General features: G+C 46.9%; 1 protein-coding gene across 1 annotated transcript in view; it reads right to left on the bottom strand.

Annotated features, from left to right (window-relative positions):
- The window catches only part of STAB1 (stabilin 1), a 109708-nt gene extending 89273 nt beyond the window's left edge, over nucleotides 1-20435 (bottom strand). Inside the window, exons 1-10 of the mRNA XM_065407955.1 lie at nucleotides 20203-20435; nucleotides 17225-17361; nucleotides 14742-14857; nucleotides 13142-13227; nucleotides 11442-11511; nucleotides 9944-10039; nucleotides 9276-9392; nucleotides 7769-7965; nucleotides 7417-7547; nucleotides 2376-2503 (exon numbers count right to left, since the gene is read on the bottom strand). Coding sequence (XP_065264027.1) covers nucleotides 2376-2503; nucleotides 7417-7547; nucleotides 7769-7965; nucleotides 9276-9392; nucleotides 9944-10039; nucleotides 11442-11511; nucleotides 13142-13227; nucleotides 14742-14857; nucleotides 17225-17361; nucleotides 20203-20283 — 1159 coding nt within the window. The 5' untranslated portion in view covers nucleotides 20284-20435. The remainder of the gene's footprint in view (nucleotides 1-2375; nucleotides 2504-7416; nucleotides 7548-7768; nucleotides 7966-9275; nucleotides 9393-9943; nucleotides 10040-11441; nucleotides 11512-13141; nucleotides 13228-14741; nucleotides 14858-17224; nucleotides 17362-20202) is intronic.
- Between the last annotated feature and the right edge of the window lie 434 nt (nucleotides 20436-20869).

Below are 20869 nucleotides of genomic sequence, written 5' to 3'. Positions count from 1 at the left end.
ACAACATAAATTACCAGTTTTATTATTCCTCTTGTTGGGGAAGGGGGGGTTAACATATCCCTGTGTCTTCAGCCTAAAGTGAGTGACCAGAGTGAATTTATGGGGAACTGGATGGATCAGGGGATTGATAGTGGGATATCACAACGCTAGCTTGGCAGTGAATGCTATTAGTTAAGGGTTACATCTTTCTGTTACCTTCAATGGGTTTTAGATCAAGGCCTAACCTTGCATAACAGTTTCAACACTAAGGCCTGGTCCACACTAACCCCCCACTTCGGACTAAGGTACGCAAATTCAGCTACGTTAATAACGTAGCTGAATTCGAAGTACCTTAGTCCGAACTTACCGCGGGTCCAGACGCGGCAGGCAGGCTCCCCCGTCGATGCCACATACTCCTCTCGCCGAGCTGGAGTACCGGCGTCGACGGCGAGCACTTCCGGGATCGATCCCAGAAGATCGATTGCCTGCCGCCGAACCAGGAAGTAAGTGTAGACGTACCCTAAGTCTGAGTTTTCACATGCTTATAACTTTCTGATGTGTAGGGTTGAACTCTCTTGGTCTCTGCACAAAGATGAGGCACTTCTGGGTATAGTTAGACTTCATCGCATTAATTCTTTAAGGGCCTGATCCAAACCCCAGTGGTGTTGATGAGAGTTTTTCGCTGACTTCAGTGGGCTTTGGATCAGCAGCCAAGCGCCCAACTGCACAAACTATTTAGGAAAGTTTGTATAAAAATGAGCTTTTGCCGGGTTGGGGCCTAAATGTGCAGCCTTCACATTGCATTAACACATTCCACCCTCCAACCCCCCATTATGCTTATAAGAAGCACCCGGGATTTTTTTCAGGGGAAAAGACAATACGCCGCATTTACTGGAAATACAACAATTAGCATATGCATTTATTTACACACATACACTATTCCGCCAGTCGATGTTATAGTTATCAATTTAGAGTTCGGATTAATTTAGTGGCCAGATAGGTTGATTACGCGTAGGTAGGAGCTGGGTTTTGTTGGTTGCGATACGATGCTTTGGGGAAGTCTTGGCAGGACAAACCCAAAGTTTTATGGCAAGGCACCCTGTTTATATAGTGTTTTTTTTATTGGGACCAATGAGTTTTGCACCGTCATGCTGTAATTAATTGTTGTTTGACGAGTGCTTGTTTTTTTTATTTTTTTTTGTTTTTTATTAAATTTTTTAGGGAGTTATTCCATTCTGGTTTTGATTACAGCTATTTTTTTTATTATTGATAGGTGCTTGTTTTATTTTTTAGAGTCGTTAATTTGCCCTCTGACATTTTAATAGGGGCGTGTTGCAATCTTTTGGCGCCCTTACGTTTGTCCTTGGGTTGTTGGTTGTTGTTGTTGTTGTTTTTTTAAGAACATTTGGTCTGGTGATGGCCTTTACACTTTTTTTTTTAAACACACATACATCTCTCATTCACACACAAAACAGAACTGATTTACACAGAGCATTTGAACAGGAACATCAAATTGCAATGCAAGAGAAAACGATTGCATTCTTTTACTTATTTTAAAATACTAAACCTACAACAAAGTGGTGACCTGAAAAGGTCTGTTACTGCCGTGAAATCAGCTCAGACACTGGCTGTTGCATCTTTACCAATGGCCCATTAGGCCATTCCTTTTTGCTTTCAGAAAGGGTGTCTGGCAGGATATGATCAAATCATACACTAACACATGTAATACATGCTACATTATTATTCTTTATTTTTGATTTTAAATTATATAAAATATGAACAAAATCCTACTACTACACCCCCCATGTGTGCAGAGCTCTGCCTTGGTTAAGAAGTGGAAGTCTTTCATCTCTACAGCACCAGCTCAAATCAAGCCTGCTGTCTGAGGGTTGTTTGGTGGCCTACATGAAATCAAGGAGGTGGATCTCCATCAAGTCTTTAGTGAACAAGTATCCACAGCCCAAAACCTCTATCATTATTTGTACCATTTTTGGACGTCTTAACAAAGAGCCCAAGGAATGAATGAGTAATGAAGTACGAACAACCATCTAAGTAGTCCCTGCTGGTTGAGGTGCGTTGATGGACTGATGTGGTGAAGCTTATGCCACCCAGGTCTACGCTTCACCTGCTTTGTGGGTAGAGGACCTCAGTCACTAGGACGGTCAATCAGCACTAATACCTCTCACACAGGAATCATCTCTGTGGTTTGTTAGCATGCGCAGAGCTGGCAAGAGCCCCATCATGCAGGAAGAGTTCAGATGTAGCTTCCTCGACACTGCCTTATCTTTTCATATAATATTAGACAGCTCAGTTTTCTTTCGAGTCTTAACCATTCACTGGAAGCCCCCTAGCCCCATCTTAGCTCCATTCCCCAAAATAATTCAGAAGAGCATTACCAAACATTTTGTTTGCACTGTTTAATTTCTTGTACCATCTTCCTCGAGTATTAATCTGAGAGATCTCACTCATGAGATTTTTGTAGCAACTTCTCCCATCTCCAATCTCCCCATCTTTGCAGACACACCTAAAGAGTAAGATACGAGTGAGAAATAATAGTCATTACAAAAACAGTTCATGTTATGCTTGATAAAGTCTGGATGTGATTCATTTATATAGAGTAGATACGTTGACTACACACTAATCTGTTAAAACCTAAATAAATAGCAGGGTGGAACAACATAGGAGGTGGAGAGACTGATGAGACCCATCAGATCAAATCCACCCCCCTCCATATGAAATAGAATTAGCAATCCAAAAACACAGTGTTGCAATATTTTGTATCTGAAGATGCTACCTGGGAACTACACATTAAACAAGATACCCATTATACTGAGAATTTGAAATACTCAACAAAACAAAACAAAACAAAAGTATTTGACACCCATTAACCTACTACTTCCAAATGCCAGACAGAAAGGATGGGCTCTGCAGGATGTGCAGAAGGTTAATAAATCTAAGCTCTGGGGAAGCAGGGAGTGAATTCCAAAGCTGAACATCCTTCATGGACAGCACCCTGCCTGCAGCTCCTTGTTTAAATCCAGGGGAGTGCTGCCACTGATCACAACTAGGGCAGTAATACATAGTGGAGAGGTGGTTTCTTACCCTGCGCAGAACCCAAACCATTAGGAATTTACAAGTGAAAACCAACAACTTAAACTCCACCCAGAAGCTTATAGGCAGCCAGTGCAAGTTATAGAGCACTGATGGAAGGTGTTTTTTGTGAGGCCTTGACTATATTAGGGCATTTGATTTTCCAACAACAGAGCAGCTGCACTGGCGGTAGCAATAGTGTATTAGTGTAGACAGGACTTGGGCCTTTTAACCACTGTGTCATTGTAGCAGGGTTAGGGTTACCATATGTCCGGATTTTCCCGGACATGTCCGGCTTTTTGGTCCTCAAATCCCCGTCCGGGAGAAATTTCCAAAAAGCCGAACATGTTCGGGAAAATAGGGAGGCATGGTAAGGGGACCGCCTCCTCCCCGGGGTTCAACTTTCCCGGCTCCCGCCGCTCTCCCCAGTGCAGCAGCAGCCGAAGCCCGGGAGGAGGCGGCTGTGAGCTGGGATGCCACCGGCCGGCGCCGCTCGGCCGGGGCTGGGCCGGGGGTGCTCGGCCGGAACCGGGGCCCGAGCCGAGCCGGAGCTGCTGGGACCGGGGCTGGGGGTGCTCAGCCGGAGCGGATCGGCCGGGCCGGTGCTGCTCGGCCGGGCCGGTGGGGCCGGGGGTGCTCGGCCACTGGCCGGAACAGGGGCCCGAGCCGAGCTGGGCCGGAGCAACCAGGGCTGGGGGTGCTCGGCCGTCACCGCTTGGCCAGCACCGCTCGGCCAGGGCCGGGGCCGAGCCGGAGCTGCTCGGCCGGGGCTGGTGGGGCCGGGGGTGCTCGGCCGCTGGCCGGCAGCTGGATCCGGGGCCCGAGCCAAGCTGGGCCGGAGCGACCAGGGCTGGGGGTGCTCGGCCGGCACCCCAGGGCCCGAGCCGGGCCGGAGCCGCCGGGGCCAGAGCCTCTTGGCCGGCCGCCGGAAGGAGCCGCTCAGCCGGGGGGGCCGGACTGGGCTGCGTCTCCTCGTGCCCCCGCCAGCCCCAGCCCCAGCTTACCTGCTGCCTGCGTTTTTCAGGCTTCCCGCGAACATTTGATTCGCGGGCAGCAGGGGAGGGGAGGAGCGTTCAGGGGAGGGGGCGGAGTTGGGGCGGGGACTTTGTGGAAGGGGCGGAGTTGGGGCAGGGCCAGGGGCGGGGAAGGGGCGGAGTTGGGGCAGGGCTGGGGCCCCTTGGAGTGTCCTCTTTTTCAGGGGCTCCAATATGGTAACCCTAAGCAGGGTGGTCACCCCACTCCTGCCTGGAGGGGTTAAAAAAAGCCCTTGAGAGGGCTGTGGCAAGGCTGATTGGGGAAGCAGCGTCAGCTGGGGCCATGCCCCAATCAGGCCGCAGCTGGCCGTATATAAGGGCTGCTACGCCAGAGCTGAGTCTCTCTCTAGCTATTGAGAGAGACAGGCCTGGCTGCTGGGGAGCTGAACAGGGTACCCAGAGTGGAGCAGGGCTGGTGAAAGGCCAGAGGAGCTGGGGAGCTCCGGCCTGGAAACCCCCCAGGCTGCAGGCCTTGCTAAAGGCTGAAAAGGTAGTAGGGTTGCAGAGGGGCAACCCAAGGGTAGGCAGAGGCAGCAGGTCCAAACCCTCCTTGCCGATGAGTGGCAATTATACTGCAGTCCACCCCAGGGAGCGGGGGCTAGATGGTGACTGGCAGTAGCCCAAGACTGAGGCGAGGTGAGGATAGGGGGTTGAGGGTTCCCCGGGGAGGGGAGACCTAGCGAGATTGCAGGGTACTGCAGGGGGCAGAACCCTGAGAGAAGGGGCACTGGGGTCCGGGAGGGACATGGGGGCCAGCGGCAAGGTGAGACACCGGTCTGCAGAGAGCACTCTGGAGGCTGGCGAACTAATTCCCTGGACGACCAGAAGGAGGCACTGTGCCTGTGAGTCGTTGCCCCGCTACAGTCATGAACAGCAAGTTGATGCACTGAAACACCCAGGTTAATGAGCAAGTGGCCTCATTCTGCACCAGTTTCAGTTTTCAGATAGTCTTCAGGTGTTGTTCATATAGAGCATATGACAATCTCACCTCGAGGTGACAGATGCAGCAGTGGGCCACAGCTGCAATGTCAGTAGCCAAGAGATGAAGTCACACTCATCTCACCAGGTACACGTGGGATAAAACACTCTTGGCCACACCTGTCACCAGCGAATCTGAACGGCCACAGTCGGTCAGGACCTTGGTTTTACATCTCTTCCAAAAGCAGCAGCCGAGCTGCCCCTTGCACCATGCCTGGGGTTCAGAACCAACTCAGAAGAAAGAGCACCATCTAAGGAACCACCCAAAGCACTTCCTAATGGTCCTGAGATTCCCTTTGGAGTTTTCCAGTCCTACCCAAGGCCTAGCTATTGAGCTGTTTAGTATCTGAGCACTTGAGACCATGCTTCACACCCAAGGTATTAGTGCCAATCTAGGGAATGTTATTTTTCTAATACTATGTCCCAGAGCCCTCAACTTCTACTCATCTCAGTGGATTTCCAGCTCCACTGGTCCATTCAGACTGCCCAGTGTTTTCCAAGAGCCAGCTCTAGGCATATTGAGGCCCCAGGCAGGCTAATGAGTTTTGCAACAAAGCTTATCTGCATGTGAAAATCTCTGCCCCAGTTCACACAGCTTTGCAGCAATCAGACAGCAGCTACTTGGAATCACAGTCTGAAAACTGCACTTTTTCCTGTCTGGGTTCAATCCAAGTATCAGCTCAGCTATTGTTATTTCAGAATTGCAGACTGCCACACACAAGGCCAGGGGAGGAGGTTTACATGGCTCCAGCCTCGCAAAGGGCCAAATAATGGCTGCTCCAGAGCAGAGGCACTAGAAGAAGAAGAGTGAGCAGGGAGCCCTTCCCCCACCTTGCACATCCCCAGAAGTGAAGCCAAATTTGTCTGATTTGGGCTGGGGAGCACAAGAGGGGGAGACCTTTTAGTGCAGCCAGCAGCGTTAATGGTGCCTGAGGGACAGCATCAGAGATGGGGCCATGGCTTCCCTCTCCTGTCCCCGCAAAAGGCCATGGCTATTCCTTTTGTACAGAGTAGCAAGAGACACCCCTCACCATGCTCCCTCCAGGGCCCAAAAGGCATTACGCCAGGGATGTTCCCAGACACGGTGGCTCAGGCAGTGCTCCCCTTTCCTAGGGTAGCTCAGCCTCACATGAAGCATGATTGAGCCCAAAGTGTTTGCTCAGATGAGCACTTTTTTCTTCTACAGGAATCGTTTTAAGGATAGTTTTAGTATGTCTCTCCACTGTGCTGAGCAGTCATACCCAGCACTAAACTGGCCTAAAATCCTCATTCATTCTCCTACTCATGGGCCTACCCTGGAAGAGTGTTGAAGATTCTTTCGTCAAACACACATCACAGGGCCCTGCCCAGGAGTAACATGCTGGCAAAGGGTGTGCTGTGTCCCTCTTCACGTGTCTGTGCCACTAGATAGCTTACTACTGCTACCAGCTAACAGGGGCAGCGAGTTATATACACTCGTGGTGCCTGGGCTCCACCAATATTCAGGGCCCAGCCCCACCTGCCACCCCCACACGCCTCCCCCGAGTGTCCCCTGGCCCCCACTTGCTGCTCCCGCTCACCTCCCCGGCCCGGGGGCCTGCAGCTCACGCTGACTCTGCTCTGCCGCAGGGTCCTAGTGCCCCCCATCCACTAAAGGCAGGGCAGGCTGCCCTTACTCTGCCCTTCCACCCTAGCCATGAGTCTCTCCAACATCCCAAACCCCTCAACCCCAACCAGAGCCCTCATCCCCCCACACCCTAATCCTCTGCCCTAGCCCTGAGCCCCCTCCCACACCCCAAACCCGTCATCCTCAGCCCCACAGCCCTCACCCCTGCACCCCCTCCCACTCCCAAACTCCCTCCCAGAGCCTGCATCCCTCACCCCCTCCTGCACCCCCACCCCCTGCCCCAGCTCGGAGCCTCCACCCAGCACCCAAACTCCATCCCAGAGCCTACACCCCAGACCTCCTCCCCCCACCCAAACTCCCTCCCAGAGCCTTAGGCAGGTGGGGGGTGGAGTTTGGGGGGGGGGCGGGTTCTGGGCACCACCAAAATTTCTACAAACCTGCCACCCATGCCAGCTAATGAGGTTACTCCTTTATCTCAAGTGGCTGATGAAACACCGAATGTCCCACGTTCAACCCCTCTTATGGCCCAGGTGAGGGGCTGTCACAGCTACTTATGTAAGATTTTTATTTGTTTCAATGGACTCTTTTGTTCTTTTCAAAACCCTGACCATAGCCAGTATTCCCTACCTATGTCTCTGGTTTTCCAATATTATTCAGCTCATCCAAATAAAAGCCTTGTTTTAGTTACAAAAACATGCATCTTTAATGGCACTTTTTGGAGCAACCTACCTGGCAGTCCCATCTGGACTGATTTTACATTTTGAACTCACGTCACAGAAGTACCGCTGACAGACACTGACAAACGAGCAGCCTGCTGAAGGGTTCAGGCCACTCATTCCAGGCTTACACACACAAGATGACTAAGGAAAGCAAAATCAGATGATTAAAATCTTGCAATCACAGATCAACTTGTATTCAAGAGCATCCCACAAAGAGTTTAGACGATCTATCCTTGCAAAAACAAAGTTAGAATAACAGCTTTGACCAGTGCAATTTAACCCAGCAAGACTCACTGGAAGAATTAGTTACCTGGTTTTCTACTGCTACATACAAATTCATTAGATGCAATTCTTCACCTTACCTTTCCTGGGCTTTTATAGATACAGACGGTGGAATTTTCAGGGCAGCCTCCATTATTGATAATGCATGGATTGATGGGTTGGCATATCTTCCCATCTCCATGATAACCATCTTTACAAGTGCATTCATATTTTCCTGGTCTTAGAGCCTTACAGACAGCTAACGAGGAGCATGGTGATGAAGTACAAGGATCTTGAGCTATACGTAAACACAAAGAGATGAGAGGGGAGCATAACCAAGTTTCTCATTAAAAACCAGCACTTGAAGTACTACATGTAGAAACCCTCTGATTCAAACATAATGGGGGATGTGGAATTTATTCAGTTTAAACTGGGAAACTTTTCGACTCATATAACCCAATGTCAGACAATGGAGATTTTTTGGCTGAGGGATTTGGATGAGCGAGCTGAGCAGTTCTTATTTCATATTAATAGCGTAAAAGTTAATAAGAGAAGGGCCAGAGATGAGAAGTTTGGGTCTCTATCTGAACTTCTACAAACTCTGAGGGTATTTGAAACCAGAGTTTTGGTCCATTAAGGTCACCAAATGTGTAGGGTGTTTGGATCCATCCACCTCTAGATAGTAATTTATGTTTAAATAGTAGTGTCTTTTAGTCCTAGGAAAAGCAATTCATGAACATAAAACAAATTTTAAATGAGAGAGAGAGAGAGAGAGATCACTATCAATTCATGAAATGCAGCCACCTCTGGGGTGGAAAACAGCAGCTGTTAAAGTTGCACAGTTTTACATGTCATCTAAAACTGGCACTCCCAGCTCCATTTTGGCACATTAGCCTAGCACAGACACAGAGAAAAAAGTGCTTTTATGGCCCAGGTTACCAGGAGTTCCTAAACATTAGGTCATTGAGGACTTCTCCATATGAACACTTAGTTCGCGGCAAGCTGGGGTATAAAGCCACCCCGCACTAGCCTGTCATGCACTAACTGTCCATGGGGACCTGCTGCGGCACACAAAAAGTTTCCTACTGCACTTGATCTATTCCCATTTCAAAGTGGGGCAGTGCACATCTGGCTAGCGTGGGGTAGATTGACACCCCAGCTTGCCACAAACTATATGTCCATGTAGACAAGCCCAGAGACTCCACAGTGAGGTACATGATTACATGCTTTATTTAGCCTGGCTGCACCGTATGATTATTCACACAGAACTGATTAACTCTCCAGAATCCTGTCCCAACACGACACATTCCCTCCAGCTCGCCTACCTACACAAGGAGCAGCCTCGAGGTCTTTAGTTTGGTTTTCCAAAGCTCCCTTACACAGAAATCTGTTGACTTCAGAACAGCCCATGACACTCAGTTGTGCCCAAGTCAAGGGCTCAGGCTTGGGCCCCACGCATGTGGGAAAACATGGCAGCACAACCCCATTCTGCTAGAGATGCAGCAGTGTTTGGTGCATCATTGGCAGCCCCACACCACATGGATCCAGTCACAGGAGATTGTCCTGAATATAGGATTAGGAGGATTTGGTCACAGGGAGGTGTCTCACCTTGGCATATGCTCCCACTCTTTCTATAGCCTGGCATGCAGTCACATATTGCCTTCCCATTCACCAACACACACTGGTCATTGTTCCCGCAGGCTTTACCTCTGCAAAGGGGAAGTTCTGAAATCATAAAACAAAGGGATGGTTCCCTCAGGTGCAGCGGATGCCTCTGGATAATACAGCTTATCATCTGAGGAGGCCAAGAAATAATTTAAATGATTCCTATTATTATTATTTGGGTTTCAGTAGTATGCAGAGGCCCCAGACCAAGACTGGGGCCCTGTTGTGCTAGGCACAGTGAACAGCACATGTGAATAGTAAGGAAACTGCCCATGCCAAGGAGTTTACACTCTAGACAGATAAGGCAGACAAAGGGTAGAAGAAAGGAAGCATTAGCTCCATTGCACAGATGGGGAACTGAGGCCCAGAGAAGGATGTGCGACTTGCCCATGATCAAAGCCGGAGTCTGTCACAGAGCCGGGGTTGATTCTTGCTCTCCTGAGTCCTCACTCAGTTCCTTAACCACAAGCCCATCCTTCCTCTGCATTTTCAGACTATTTCTCCTCCTTCCCAGCCTTTCCTAGGTCTAAACAGCTTCTCCTCTGGGGGCACATATATTGAGCCCACTTCATGATTTCTAAATTCTTTGTGAGGGAAATGCCAACATTTACCTTGATCACACTTCGGGCCAGTGTAACCTCCATGGCAGGTACAGCTTCCATCACCAGAGATCCCGTGGTTGCACACTCCATGCTGACAGTCACACACTGCAAGAGAAACCCACACAAGCACGTACTGGAAGCTGCAGGGAACAGCATGGGCGCTTGGGATACATCCGCTAAACACACTGAAAGCTTATAAATCCAATCCAGGCTTTTAAGTCTACAGTAGGGTGACCAGATAGCAACTGTGAAAAATCAGCATGGGGGGATAATAGGATATAGGACAAAGCCCCCAATATCAGGCCATCTGGACACCTTAGTCTACAGGCAACTGTACTTTAGCCTCTCACTCTTAGAGGCCAGGGCCATAATGAGGTTTTGCAAGCCAGTCTCAAAAGGTGGAGGGTGCAGGGACTAAGAGCACTGAATCCCTGTCTGGGAAGTGCAGGGGCAGGCAAAACACGGCCATGGGTGGAGCATGCCGCTCAAATGCAGCATCCACACCACCTTTTCAGAGTCCTCCGTCCCCTCCTCCTCTAGTGATTGCTGCAGTCCACCTGCTAGCATGGAAGAAGAGAGGCCAGGGGACAGTGTCACTAAAGATGCTATCACTCCTTGAATGCAAGCATGAGGATCTTGGCTATTCCCTATGCCAATACAAGGGTGGGTGAAGAGGGGGCAGGCATAATCTGGCTCTATGAAATGCAACGTGTGAGAAGAAGTGCAGGGATCTCTGCCAACATCAAATTTATTAGCTTCATGGGAAGGGCAACATGGGGGAAGCTAAGACATGCTTGGGGGTGGGAGGGAAGCAGCAAGCAGCCAGCGGTCGGGAACGGGGGTAGCAGTAGAAGATGTGTGGTTTTGTTTTTTGTTGTTGTTTTTTTTTAAACTAAAAACTGCAGAGAGTTTTGGGTTATGGATGCAAAGGACAGTGGGAAAGAGGGGATAGGAGAAAAAAGGGACTGATCTGAGATCCCAGGTGGGAGAGACTGAGAACACCCATACTAAAAGGGTGTGATGGCTGTGATGATTTTTCTGTTTATTGAATATAGGAATAACAAGCTTACAAGTGTGTGGCAAACTGCTCACCCTATTCCCAATGATTAAGGCCACCAACTGTGGGCTTAACTTTCCAATGTGGGCACCCTAACAGGATGCCCAAATCCACATCTGGGAGCTCAGGAGTAGGTGAGGAACACCAGCGTGAACAAGTCTCAGTGCTGATTCCAGTGCCCAGAAGTGGGATTTAGACATTCTAATGCTGGACCCACATTACACACTTGATCCCACAGTTTCAGCATCCTCCCCGTCAGGCAAATGCAAAACAGCCTCGTCCCGGAGGAGGAGAATGATGAAAAAAGGCTGCAGTTATAATTTTCAGACAGCAGCACCCGCCTCTCCACTGATCAGCCCTCCTATGCCATCCTTGTCCACTGCATTCATTTAGTGGTACGTGGGGATGTCGCTTTGCAGTTGATTTAGATTGTTCATTGCTGTAGTTTACCTGATTGACAGTCAGGGCCAAACAGATTCTCATCCAGACAATCTTGGCAGGCAGAGCCGCCATACCTCCCCTAAAAGGGCAAAAAAATTTGGTCAGTCATATTTTCTTATGATATCACTTAGTTCAAACTGCAAAGTGATAAATAACTCTTGTTACGTCTCTCCTCTTCCCCTTTTTATTTTCTGTTCATGCTCAGGTGATACAACATAGAAACCTGCTCTTACAAGTGCCTTACCAATAGCCCTTGCAGTAGAAAGGAGAGTTGATGTAATTTTACCAATGAGCAAACAGCAGAACAATCATGGCAGTCATTGAAGAAACAATGTCCTTATCATGACTAGAAACAAAAGTACCAGTTCTCTCATGCTCTCTCTCAGAGGGCTTGATCCGAAGTTCATTCATGTCAATGGGACATTTTCTGTTTACTTCATAGGGCTGAGTATCAGGCCCTAAATTATTGCTATATCCAGTTTCCTTTCAGACTAGCTGTGCTGAACCACATACGTTAAACCTAGTTTTAATTTTTATCTGGCCTCTTTTTCTGCTGATCTGGAGAACATGTTGCAAATTGTGGCCTTTTTTGGTCTCGCTCACGGGTCTCGGCAGTCAGTCAATGGGATTGTGATTCTACAATCCTCACAGTGTCTGGGTGAATTCTTTTATGACTGGGTTAGACCCTTCCTACGCTCTCAGGCACCAGCTGGGTACATGAGGCGTGTATGGGTACTGCAAGGCAGCTGCAGGTCTCAGCTGTGAGACCTGAAGCAAGGAAGGACCTGACAAGGCCAGGGAGCTGTGTGCTTAATTTTGCCTCATTGCCTCCTCTAAGGTGAACTACCACATGCACATTTAAGATCATGTAGGAGGGGTGTCTTTCAGCTTGTTCCCACAAGACTTGTATGAGGGGCAGTACTGACCTGAATCCATAGGAGCGCCCGTAACAGCAGAACAGAGGTCCCTTTTACCATCGACCTTCTGGAGGGTGTTTGTCAGAGGAATAGGTACCCAGACCCCCACATTGCAGGGTGGACTGGGCTCTGAGGGTGGTTTGATGTGGACAGCCCAGCTAGAACTGGTAAAGATTCTGCCCATCTAGGTGGAGTATAAGGCCCAGATCCTCCAAGCTATTTAGGCGTTTCGATGGGAGTTAGGCAGCTAAACACTGTTGAGGATCTGGACCCTAAACTCCTTGGTGTGCACATTATTGTCAAAAAGAAAAAGTAAAAGTGAAGGAAGTCCTGCCCATTAAGGTCCAAACACACCAGACCTTCTTTCAGCCCAAGGGAAACTATAGGACACAGCTTATTTCACTCAGGGAATGGGGAAAATCCCCCCACACTTGTCAGCTCCATCTCTTCCTAGAGATTCTTCCAAACGCTCACAGCCCTTGCTTCCTCATAGCACGTGCCTTGTACATAGGGTGACCAGATAGCAAATGTGAAAAATCGGGATGGGGGTGGGGGGTAATAGGAGCCTACATAAGAAAAAGACCCCAAAAATCGGGACTGTCCCTATAAAATCAGGACATCTGGTCACACTACTTGTACAGCATGTGAAGAGGAATTCATTAGTCCTCCACAGCTGGGCCAGCCCTGCTCCCCTACAAATCCGTACACTCACGGAAAGCAACTATACACTTTTGGCCAGCCAGAGGATTAATGCCTTCCCTGCTGCCCCCTCACAGTACATCCCATACTGACCTCACAGGTGCAGGTTCCATTCCGTGTTATACCATCCAAACAGTTCCCATGGCCACTGCAGGGCTTTTCAGGTCCACCAGGGCATTCTGGCAAACAGGAGGCAGGCCACAGATTAGCAAAATCAACACTTCTCTGTCCCCGTATGCATGTTTACTACAACCATTACTGTTATTGCAAACAAATGGACTCAGAAGGAATGAAATGTCTGCCTGTAGGTGGCTTCAGTTGTGTTAACAAAGGGGGGTTCCTATCTCCACTGGATCACAAATGGTTTTATTTTTCTGTTGTCATATATGACAAACATTATCCATTCTGTTAGGGACAAAGAGCTATAAAAGATTCTAAGGAGCTGTAATTTACTTAGGCCAAGGGGAGCTGAGGACATTCAGATCTTTGCAGGATCAGGCCTTTTATTGTTAGCTCCATTAGAAACAGGGAAAACCTGAACAGATTTTCAGCCAAATATTCAGGAAAGGCCAGTCATGTTGGAAGCTCAATTTGAGACAGCCCCAGGCCTACTTTTCAGAGGTGTGGAGTGCCTGCAGCTCCCACTGACTCCAACTGGAGTTGGGGTGGGTAGCACCTCTGAAAACCAGGTGCCTGGTGTCTCCAAATGCGTCCTCCAAAATGGGAGGGGGCTGCTTTTGAAAATGTTATGCTTGGCCTTTTGGGTCAGCTGTGCTCTGACAGAGTCTAGAAGCTTATTCAAGCCACCCAAGGCTGAAAGCAGGCTAGAAATCTCATCACCTCAGGCCCTCTCCAGAAATGGGGAGTCTTTTCTATTTTCAACTGGGCTGGCAAGAGTGTGGGATTTGCCTCATGTAACTTAGGCCATGTTTATATGTACAACGCAGCAGTGGCGCAGCTGTACCAATACTGCAGTGTGTCTGGTGAAGATGCTCTAGGATGATGGGAGACAGCATAAAAAAACCCATGCATGCGAACAGAAGGAGCTTCTCCCACCGACATAGGGCTGTGCACATGAGCGTTTATGTCGGTGTAACTTATGTCGCTCACAGGGGTGGTTTATTCACACCCCATGTGACATAAGTTATGCCGATACAGGCTGTGTTGTAGACATAGCCTTAGTAATTCAGCTTCTTGGCCTCACTACAACCAGCAAGTATTAAAACAACAGGAAATGAGCCAAACATTTTCGGATTCAAATAGCTTGGTCTGAAATATAACTGAGGATTCAGATTGGTTATTTTCACTCCTGGCTGGAGACTTCATGTGGTTATGGTGGCTGTAGAGGTGACGAACTGCAGAGTATATAGGGGTACTGAAGTTCCCAGAAGGAAATCTCTCTCTTTTTCCTTGGAAACTTTCTTAAAGAAAAATTCTCTTTTAAAACATTTTTTTTAAAAATAAGAGTACCTTCTGCAAAAGGGAGTTTTGCCATGAGTCAAAACACAACAGGGCTCAAATCATGTGCAGGGGAGAAGTTCCCTTCCCAAGACCTTCAAACTTCCCTACATGAAAGAGAATCCTGAAAACAAATCACTCCCCATGGAGTTGACCTGCAGGACTGTTAATTCTAGGGCAGCACTTTGAAGTGCCTTGACCTGTCAATGGCTGTAAGGACCCATGAAGAACCTACCATAGCACTCAGTACCCCAGAATCCCGGGCAGCATTTTTTCTCCTCAATTTCCTTCTTACACATGTGACTGCACCCTGGTAGGGAAAGGGTGTCTTCTTCAAGATTTACTGTGTATCTTAAACAGAAAAATCCAAGATCAGTGATTGTAACAAACAGTTTGGGACCCAACCTATTCTATATAGATTGGACTGGATAACAGACTGATCAGGACAATGATGGGAGATTTCTGAGCTGCTTTTTGATTCATACTGAGTAAACTGTTTGAAAACCACTCCATACGAATGAAGAGTGCAATACACTGTCCAGGGGCATGGAACCACAAGCACAACCCAGGCTTAGGAAGTCATATTATGCAGGGCTCCAATTAATTCATTAGCTTCCAATCAAATACTGGATCAGATTTTGAGTCCTAGTCTTCATCTTCAAAGCTCTGAAAGAGCTGCGCTGTCTCCAAGACTGACCCTCTCTGCCTCCCTCATATTTGTGATCCATGGGAATAATGAAATATTCACTGGCAAGGTCAAGGTTTGTGGGAGATGGAGACAGATCACCAGCCCCACTAAGGTCACGGTGTGCTGCAGAAGGGGCTCAAAGTGATCTTAAAGTGGCCTTAAAGAGGAAACTGAGGATTCCGCCTCTGGAGTGGTGGGGAAGCATGTCAGAAACCTAAGCTGATATACAGCAGGCATGGCTGGCTTTACACCAGCTCCCTTGCCTCACTTCTGACAGAGAGGTCATGTTGTGAGCAGGTGGGGGCAGGGGAAGATGCTCCAGAGTCAGAGCCAGAGAGCAATGCACTCTGCTGATCTCCAGCATGGTAGTGCAGAGTAGTGAGTTTAAAGTCACTAATGCATTTTTAATCCTTTATCTAATTCACAAAGGAAGGAATGGCCGTGTGATTAACGCACTTGATGGCGATTCAGGAATTTCGGGGTCAGTTCCCAATTCTGCCACAGACTTCCTGTGCAACCTCGGACAAACCACTATGTTCCCTCACTTATAAAATCAGTCTGATATCCTTCCTCTCACTTGTCCCTCTGGCTGCCATATCTAGAGCATAAGCTCTTCACAGCAGGGACTGTCTCTTACTGTTTGTGTACACAGCTCCTAGCACAGTGGGGCACTGATCTCACTTGGGGCCTCTAGGTGCTTCAGGAATCTTAATCATCATCATTTATAAAGGAAACGTTAAAAAATATTAGTGCCCAGTTGTATTATTATTACTCCCTTAAATTTATCTTTGACAAGAACTTAACCTTCCTTCATTGACTCAACTCAAGCGCCTTGTTCCACACTTTTACTGCTTTCATTGTGCCAGTCTGATCACCAAATACATCTGCAATAACTGCAAAATGGCTGGGGCTATTTTTAAAATGTTTCAAGCTAGTAGTAAGACACAGAAAACAGTGGACAATAGAGCTCCATGTTAACTGCTAAAGTTCACTATTGACTAGATTTGCAGATAATAATCTATAGTGTTCTGTTTTTGTACAACCTTTTGGTAAATTCATTTTCCCTTCACCCTTTTCCAATTACAGTTCAGCTACAGAAATGTGTTCAGCTTAACAGAATGAGCATAGAAAATACAGGAACAAGCAGTACATCAAAAGGGAAATAAGAGGGTTAAAAAATTCAAAAGTGACATTGAATTTGGTTTGGTTGCTAGAACAGCAGAAGGGAAGTAATGGCTCCTGGGTCTATAACTGGTTCTGTCCTTGCCTCAATATGTGACCTTGGACAAATCACACAGACTAACATTTTTAATCTTGGGTGCCTAGAGTTAAGTACCTCACATCCCAATCCTGCAACTTGTTCTGGGTATACAGGTCCCTGTGACCACACAGAAGCCAATGGGGATTCACAAGGGTCCATTCACAAGAAACAAGCTGCAGGATTGGGGCCATAGACTGTATTTAGGCCCCTAAATAAAAGTGTCTTGATTTTTAGGGGTACTAGTACCTGCAACTCCTATCTGAACTCAGGTGGAGCTGTGAATTCTCATTACCTCTGAAAATCAGGCTACTTTTATTAAAAGTGCCTAAATATGGGTTTTGGTGCTTAACTCTGGGTGCTCAAATCTGAAAATTTTGGCCACAGTTTCCTCCACAGGGTTATGAAGTGTAAGGAATTAATGTCTGTTCAGTTCTCTGAGATCTTCAGATGACTGCACTAAAGAAATATCACTATTAAATACTCATTATCTATACATCTATACACATGACCATGAGTACACATACATGAACTATGCACTTCAAGCTGCCTCTTCTTTAACCCTAAACCAGAATTATATTGCTCCCCACCCAATGGTAGAAACCAGCCACATCTCTCTTCCTTTATTCTTATACAAGGCAACTTCTCCCTGGCCTGCAAAAAACATGCCTTGAAATGCTGACTTATATGTGAGTATATACAATAAATAAAAAGAGTTATAGAATGGCCTGTAAACCTGATATGGCAGGCTGAACAGGGAGATGGGCCTTACCTGCAGCCTCTCTCTCCTAGCGCCTGGGTCATCTTTATCCACCCGTTTGGACACACCACTTTGGTGGCCACAGCACAGGAGGTGCAAGGTGTAGCCAAGGTGAACATCGTCTTGATATTGCAATGCATGGATTTTAACTTAAAAAAAAATAGGAAAGCATTAAATTGTTAACTTTAGTCACTGATCTCATCTACCCCCATTATCTCCCCACCCTGAGGACCATGGTTTACACTGGGAATTTCATCAAGGGGGGCCAGCAGGCAGTGTAGCTACTTTAGTGCAAACCACAAATGCAGACAGGCTAAACCATGACTTTACACTGGTAGCAGCTTACTCCTGCTTGGATCTGGGTTAAGGTGCACCAGTGCAAATACAGCTATTCTGGTGGCTGACTCCAAGACCTGACTCTAACCTTATTTTCTTTTACTAGAGTAACAAATGTTAGTGGGTAACGTTCCTTATTGTGCAACAAAGATGAGGTCAGATGCTGACTTTGCTTCTCTTTGTAAATAATTGATCTCTTTTTTCTAGCACATAGAGGCTCCCACCACAATCAGAGCCCCATTGTGCTAGGTGTGCACAAACACAATGCGCTGCTGCAAAGAGCTTACAAACTAAATAGACAAGACAAAGGGTGGAAGGGGAAAAAGGTGTGAAGTAATTTGCCCAAGGCCATGCTGCAGGACAATGGGAGAGCCAGGAACTGAACCCAGTTTTTCAGAGTCCCAGTCCAGTGCTCTGCCCACTAGAACACAATGCACTCCTGTTTTGCTCAACCTGATTCAGGCCTGAGAAAAGTCTCCACAAAGTACTGTCACCAACAGGACTGATTCATCCATGGCCTTTGTGGCATGTTCGAATTATTGACAGCCCACCCAAAAAGAAATGACACTATAATCCATCCTACCCACCCTGCTGAGACTCTGCCCTGCTGTACAAGTGATGGCCTAGGCCGGTTTGGAGAATAGGTCTGAGGCCTGCATGGGTAGAGTGGATGGGTAAAGTGGAATTCATGGCCTGCATCTGCGGGGTAGGAGCTCTGACTCTCATTGGGGGGTGACTATGGAAGGTCCCAGTCTGTACAGAAAGGGCAGAGTGGTGCATAGTGGAATGGTGAACAGGGTAACAGTGTTCTTTATAGACTGTATATGGAAAACAAGGTATGATAAAGCAGCAGCAGTGGCTCGAGCCTGGGACTGTACCACAGAAGACCTGCATTCCAGTTCTGACACCGTTTCACTGGGTGGCCTTGAGCAAGTCACTTATGCTCTCTATTCCTCAGTTTCCCCATCTACTTCCCCTCCTTCACAAGTGAGGTGGCAATGCTTCATTCATTAATGTTTCTAGGGCACCTTGAAAAGCGTGGTTGGAAGGCATGACAGAAACACAATATACATTAGATTCCTTGTTCGCTGCACTTTCCAGACAGAGTCCCTCCAATTTTGCATTGCACCTGCCTTTGATCTGTTTAATAAAAGAGCCACCTGAAGCTCGGGCATTTGAATGCCCTTTCAGTGCTCTGCCTCCTCCTAAATCATGCCTTTTTAGATGGATGGCCATCCCTAGCTCCCTTTGCTAATAGTCTTGAAGTCTCTCCTTCCATTGCCAACCCCTCTCTACTGTTTGGTAGAGGGCAGCCCTTCCACAACTCAGCCACTAGAGAACAAGATTCCTACATGTCTCACGCAACTTGTAACTTTATAGGCTAGTTTATTCCTCTGTCAGCAGGAGACAAGAAACGCAGTGGCAGCAGACACTTTGTAATATGAATTAACATGCCTTCCATCCTACTGAAACGGCTAATCACCACAGAGCTGAGAAAACCAGTCTAAATAAAGCCACATGCACATTCCTCACAATGCTGCTAAACATGAAAACTGAACTGGATGTATGAACCAAAACAAAAATCTAAGGGAAAACATTTCGTATTACTCATACGGACACTGCCAAGAAACAGGTTTCAAACCATTTTTTTCCTGTTGCATCAAGGTGCTCAGATACAACGGTGAACAGTGTAGGGTATTCACCTAGATAGATCTAATTACACACCTACATAGCACTCACATACAAGTCTACAATAACTAATCACTAAGTCCACTATCTAGCACTTACACGCAGCTCTACAACAAACCAGTCTGCAGGAATGAAGGGATTTTATTTATTTGGTAAGGAGAGAGATTTCAATTGCAAGTTTTTAAGGGTTTATTGTAAAATCTTACCATTTTTTAAAACCTGTGAGCTATGACAGACAATCCTTTGACAGTGAAGAAGCCATTGTTTGTTCATTCACTGAGACAGCTGCACTGTCTGATATGAATAAATACTGCTGTACAGATCAGCATGCAGTAGTTTACTGCTACCTCCTCATGCTCTCCTGGGCAGGTTTGGGATTGGATTCTGGACTGGGTTTTGCTTCTGTTGGGTTTTAAACAGGGTATCTTCTCAGTCTCTCTGAGAAGCATGAAGGCTCATCACTTAAATCTCACTTTGGGCACAATGTCAACCTTAACCGTTTTCAAGCCAACTTTTCTACAGCTGCAGTTTAGAAATACTTTTAGAAAACACTGAGGCACTTTAGAGCTCAGTCCTACCAGGGAAAAAGTCCCCCTGACACCAGTGAAGTAAGTGGGAGTCGAGGATGCTCAGCCTCTTGGAGGATTGGGCCCACAGTCCTCATGCTGCTATTGTATCCTCTTTGCATTTAGTGCTGATAATGCGTAAATCAAAGTTTACTTAAGATCCAAGCAAAACTCCATATCCTTAATTTTACATATACAATACAGACTATAGATATTACATACACACAGAGGAAAGGTAGCAGATTGTCTTAAAGCTTAATTAGGGAGGTGATTCAACATATAACTAAATTCACACTGAATTTTTTTTGGGGGGTGTATCCTTCAGTAACACAGCCGCCATCTAAAAATGAGTAATTTCCTACGATCATTTAACTGTGAAATAAAGACTTGCGAACTTACCTTCTGACTCTGCCCTTCAACTGTGGAAATGAACCAGGCTGCTAAGAAGGAAAACAGTAACCCAGGAGGATGCATTTTCATGCTTTTACAGATGGGACCCTTTTCTTGAAGGGGGGGTTGATGTAGTCGATGCAATTTCAGTAAGATAAGACCGCCTACTAAGAATCAGATCCAAGAAAAACCATGAGGTTAAACATAAACAGGGAGAAAACACTTTCGCACTCTGGATCTCCTATTCTAAAGTATACAGAAGTGATTCTGCTACTTTTAACGTCAAACATGAGTCAACAACAGCTTTTTTTCTCTCTCTCTCTCCTTTTTTTAAACACATACACACACACAACCCTGTGAGTAGGTGGTTTACTGAAAACAGGAACATCTACGGATTTCCTCCCGCATATCAGTTCAAAACAGATGGAAGGAAATCCTTAGTTTTGAATTGATTGGAATGAAATATGTTAACTATATCCTTAACTGGAAGCAAACCCAAGAGACAAACATATACTGGAGAATTTGGATGGCAAATCAATTTCATGTCATTGCTGATAATACAACCAAGTCAACTAAAAAACACCATTCATCCATTGCCCGTTGCAGCAGATATTTATTTGTTCTATAAGGCAAATCTTTGCAGATGGTCTATACAATACTTAATAAAGAGAACAAA

Source organism: Emys orbicularis, chromosome 7 (assembly GCF_028017835.1).
Source record: "Emys orbicularis isolate rEmyOrb1 chromosome 7, rEmyOrb1.hap1, whole genome shotgun sequence".
In the NCBI taxonomy this organism is placed as follows: domain Eukaryota; kingdom Metazoa; phylum Chordata; order Testudines; family Emydidae; genus Emys; species Emys orbicularis.
This window is presented reverse-complemented; position numbering and strand designations above follow the sequence as displayed.